General features: G+C 38.5%; 1 protein-coding gene across 1 annotated transcript; it reads right to left on the reverse strand.

Moving 5' to 3' along the window:
- Window positions 2103-3035, reverse strand: LOC105177073. The gene is made up of 2 exons (XM_011100095.1): window positions 2751-3035; window positions 2103-2660 (listed from the first exon to the last, which is right to left on the reverse strand). The coding sequence occupies exons 1-2, from the start codon at window positions 3033-3035 to the stop codon at window positions 2103-2105; spliced, it is 843 nt and encodes a 280-aa protein (XP_011098397.1).

Genomic DNA, 5320 nt, shown 5'->3' on the forward strand with positions numbered 1-5320 from the left:
TAAGGATATCCAAAATGTCTACGTAATTCACGTGCCCAGTGACCTATCTGCGCCTCCGCAAGTGCATCGTCTCTCATAGGCGCCCGAGTGTTGTCGTCAAGTATCATCCACATGAAGCGCTGCTCAATATTTAAACTCTAGTGGTCGTCCTATGGAAATCCAGCACTCTCCAGATATCTGCGGTATGCCATGGCTGCAAAGAATTACGGTCAGCAAAATAATTATTGTGCAAATTCGCAGCACGTGTGCAGTTGATAAATGTACAAAACTGTCAATTTGTTTAAAACTACTATCTAAACAGTTTCACAAATGTGAACAATCAAGCACATCTATAATTTTTCATGCAAATAATACTAAATGATATTATAGCGTAACACAAACAAGACAAAGTTACAATAGGAAAGTAGTTTGAATAGTTCACATATGAATCAACACTGTCCACTACGTTCATTGCTAGTTTCGATGGTTGGCTGCCCACATTTGCATCGCTATGCTATCTCGAAGGTTGCGCTGGGCTTCTATCTCGTAAGTGGTTGGATGTCCCCTATGGTAGAATGAATCCATGTCAGTCTGAATATCTTCATCTGGTTCGTTGAATATGATGTCATCGTTGCTGAACTTACGGATGAAGTTATGAAGGGCGCAACAGGCAATAACTATATCGACCTGGTGGTTCTGAAGGTAGCTCGGCATCCCCCACTGTAGTATTGGAAAACGTTTTTTCAGTACACCGAAGCATCGTTCAATTACGTTTCTCAACCTTGAATGTGCATGGTTAAACATGTCCTGTGGGGTATGATATCGACGACCTTGTCCCCTCCACTCAGGTAGGTGATACCTTGTTCCTCGATAAGGAGCCAGGAAACATTGGTAGTTTGCGAAACCCGCGTCTACCAAATAATACTTACCTGCATTGTCACAAGGTATCATCATAAAGAGAACCGCTAGTGCCACGTAATTGGTCCTTAAACTAGAGGTTGGTGGAATCTAATTTATATATTACAATGCTCACCGATTGGAGGGAAAGGAAAATTTCGATCCTGTGAAACTGCATGGTCCAGGACACGGGCATCGGCCGCACTTCCTTCCCACCCAGCATGCACATAAGTGAAATTCATGTCGAAATCACATATTGCTAGTACATTCTGTGCTAGGCGGCCTTTCCGCGACCTGTATCGATTTTGGTCAACTTGGGGGACCCATGCAGGTACCAACGTTCCGTCCATCGCTCCAACGCAATCCTACAAGAATTTCAACAATTATGTATAGCTGCATGCATGAAATATTACGATAATGATAGATGTGGTACGTACCTTGAAGTATGGGTAGAATTCTAGGTTATTTGCCACTCTCGGATGTGTGTTTGTAAAATTCGGATGTGTTATTAGTTCTGGCGCCATAGCGCACAAGGCAGAAAGCACTCGGTGGAATCTACGATTAATAGTCTCCAATGAGTGTTGAAATCGCTCCATATTGTCGCGGTGCCTTTTATGCATGCCAACCGTTTGCATGAAAGTGCAACCTCCTCAATTGAGGTAACTCTGGACGTCTGACCATGAGGCAATAAACCTCTACTAGTCAATGCATCAACCAAAGCATAAAAGCATGGCTTGGTCATGCGAATATTGTCAAAAACCCTTCCCTGGTGTGGGGTCGTCATAATCTCTGCAACCCATCCTGCTCCTTGTAGTGAAGATGTGTTACTTGGCACATTTTCCCTAAATAACTCTGGGCATATTAAATCTCTGAATGCGTAAAATTCCTCTGGAATATTAGATTCGTTACTTCCTGGAGTCCCTGGGGTCCCCGGACTCTCGCTTGCGGAGTTCGAATCTAGACCTCCACCAACTCCCGAGCTTGCCATATATCCGATCGTTGATGTATTGCTAAACATAAACAAGATAAATTAGTGTGTAAGTTACATGCATTAGATGTCTGTTGGCTGGGGACATGAAAATACTTAACGAGCATGGGTACTTGGATTGAGTGCAATATGATTAAATCGGTAATACATACATGCACGAATAGACATAATAAAATCAGTAACATTCCAATTTTCTAACAATCAAGCAATACAGTCACTTGCCCAAAGAGTACAACCATCAGATTTTATTCTCATCATTAATACGTAAGAAGATCGTGTGCGTGCTGTGACTGTGAAAACGCTCCAATGCGGTGGTGAAGATGATATCTGGCAAATCATTAAACTTTGTCAACTCGTCTACGCACCGCTCAATTGATTCAGTAGCTTTGGGCCCGGTTCGGTCAATCTTCCCTTGAAGTGATTCATTCAACTTATCCATCGTCTCACACTTCTTAGCTTGCAACTCACTAGCTACTCGTCGGAATCGACGCCCGCTGCCAGATGGACCAGCGGAAGCATGCGATGGTCCCGGGGAAGAAAAGTATTCGTCTGGGGACGTCATGGGAATAGATTGAGAGAATGCTGTATCTTTGTACTCATCTCGTGAACGACGGCTGCCCGAATGTGTGCCATCCATCTGTTCATCGTCTATGTGGTTGGTGCTGTGGATTGTCCGACGTTGTTGTGATGACGAACGCGCGAGCCCACCAGTTGCGGTGTTTCGTGAGAACATTTCAGTACATAGGTCAAAGCGTTGAAGCCCATGCTCAACTATTTTTTTATATTCAGGATTTTCCTGCATTTATTTATAGTGTCAAGATATGTAATTAGTTTGCATATCTGTAAGGACACTGCAATCAAGAAGGCAGCAGGAGTAGATTTTTACCCGATACAGCTCCTCCAAGCGTCCTGCATCGTCTGTTATGGTATTCCTTTCTGAATCCCATCCCCACCCAGTCCCCCTATTCAATATTTCGTTTAACAAACGCCAAGCACGACGTAGCCTGTTAAGTTTGCCCTTAAGCTGTACCGTCGTAAGAAGACAACCCTGACTCATAACCGAGTTCATTCGCTCAGTTACACGAGCCCAGACTGACGGTGGAAATGTGGATGATTGGAGTCGGTGTGTGATGAACTCCTCATGCATTATCTCAATGAACACGCGTTCCATTTCCGTGGTCCACAATACTTTATCGTATCGAGATGAGTGGGAGGAACCAGCGTCATTTGGGTGTTGCATCTTTGTGGGTTGTCTTATATATCAAAGTTTCGTAACAATTAATTACAATCGTTTACATATTTTTAAGAAAAAATACTGCCGCACATCACAGAAGGTTGGAATTATAAACAAACAATAATCATCTCGCTAATGAGTTACTAGAACATAAAACCATATGGTACCACGAGATGATTGCTTGAATTTTTTCAAATAATAATCTGGTTAACACCATTATAAAAGATGAAATTATTTTTAGTTTTTCCATGTAGTAGTTCAGTAATGTTTTTTGGGGAATGAATGAAAACAAACTTCATTTGTCAATAATTGATAATTGAATCATTATTTATGCGAGTGTTACAATAATTCTGTATTCATTTTCTTGATAAATTTGATAATAATTATACTGAAACATGCATTAAATCATTTATAATTATTTATACTGATTATTTAAATGGTCAGATTCGTTAATTGAATTTTTTTATTTTATTTAATATCTATATATATAATATAATTTGTATAATAAAAAATAATAATATATGGAAGACTTAAAAATAAAAATTCAATGAGATGAAAGTGAAGCAAAGTGCGACAAGCCATCTGAATTTCAACACAAATTATCGTTTATTACTCAACTTGCTCTCATTTCATTTTTTATATGAGAAGTTTCGTTGGGCTAAGGATGCTATAAGCTATAACCTCGTCAAAGTCAAACAGCAACGTTTAGCTCTAATGATACCATATTCATTGATTTGGTTTAGCTCTAGTTTCTTATGTATTCCATTAATATTTTTCCAAAAAAAATTATAATTACTTACAACATCAGCACTATGATCCCCACATTGTTTCCCAAAATGCACGCTAAATTGCATAAAAGCACGCACCATCATTTTTTACCCTTTTCCAGAGTATGGATCCAATTAAAGCCGAACCAAACTGATAAGCATTTCCAAAAAAAAATCCAATTTTCACCTAAACCACTGAATTAAAGTAGTGTCTAGACAACATTGCTCAAACCTCACTGCAACACAACCATCAAACCAAATGAAAAAGAAGTTTGCTGTTTTAAGTACCAAAAGAAAATTTGACAAAAATATAATTCATCAAGAATTCCCTTTTTGAACAAGGCGTCAAGTAACTAAGACCACAAAACACTATCATCCATACAAATCTACAACAAATCCAGAAGCAGCAAACACTACAGTCAACACACACCATTGTTAAAATCCACTTCCCTACAGTTAAATCTCCTTATAAAACCATTTCAATCAAATAAAAGAAACTTTTCCAGAACAAACCTCTACTATCATAAATTCTACTCTTTATGTAGTTAGACAAATACAAGAAGTATGAGCAAAAACCTCAAAGTGGCACAAACCGAACTCAAACTGATAAGCATTTCCAAGAAAATCCCTTAATTTTCATCGAAACCGCTGAATTAAAGTAGTGTCTAGACAACATTGCTCAAACCTCATTGCAACACCACCATCAAACCAAAGGAAGAAGAAGTTTGCTGTTTTAAGCACCAAAAGCTTGCATTTGACAAAAATATAATCCACAAGAATTCCATTTTTAAACAAGGCGTCCAGTAACTAAGACCACAAAACACCATCATCTATACAAATCTACAACAAATCAAGTAGCAGCAAACACTGCAGTCAACACACGCCATTGTTAACATCCACATCCCTACAGTTAAATCTCCTTATAAAACCATTTCAATCAAATAAAAGAAACTTTTCCAGAACAAGATTGAACCATTAAATATGTTCAACACCTACAAAATTGAAAGTAACATAACATAGAAAGCAACTTAACCAAGTGATAACTGCATTAACAAACATAAATCATCACTACAGATCTCAAACATCAGATTATTACGAAGCGAATAACAACACATCATTGAATACAAATATAGGCATTCAGTTTTACTCACCGGAAAAAGGTAGCGAGATTTCGCTTTTACTGGCAGCTTCAAAAACTGAGTAAAATGAGATCTGAATTAACAATGAAAGCTTCAATGTGGTGTTTTTATCGCACTATATATTGTATATATAGACATACACCTCGCTGTGCAGATTATTGTAGATGCATTATTGAATCACTATTTAATGTATGAATCAACAGGAACAGCAGGAAAAGGTGAAAATCTGACAACAATTTAAAGAAATAAAGCACTGTGCACATGTGAAATATCATATCACCGCAGACAATAATTTAAGGCAAATACTGTTGAACCG

The sequence above is a fragment of the Sesamum indicum genome, linkage group LG14 (genome assembly GCF_000512975.1).
Source record: "Sesamum indicum cultivar Zhongzhi No. 13 linkage group LG14, S_indicum_v1.0, whole genome shotgun sequence".
In the NCBI taxonomy this organism is placed as follows: Eukaryota; Viridiplantae; Streptophyta; class Magnoliopsida; order Lamiales; family Pedaliaceae; genus Sesamum; species Sesamum indicum.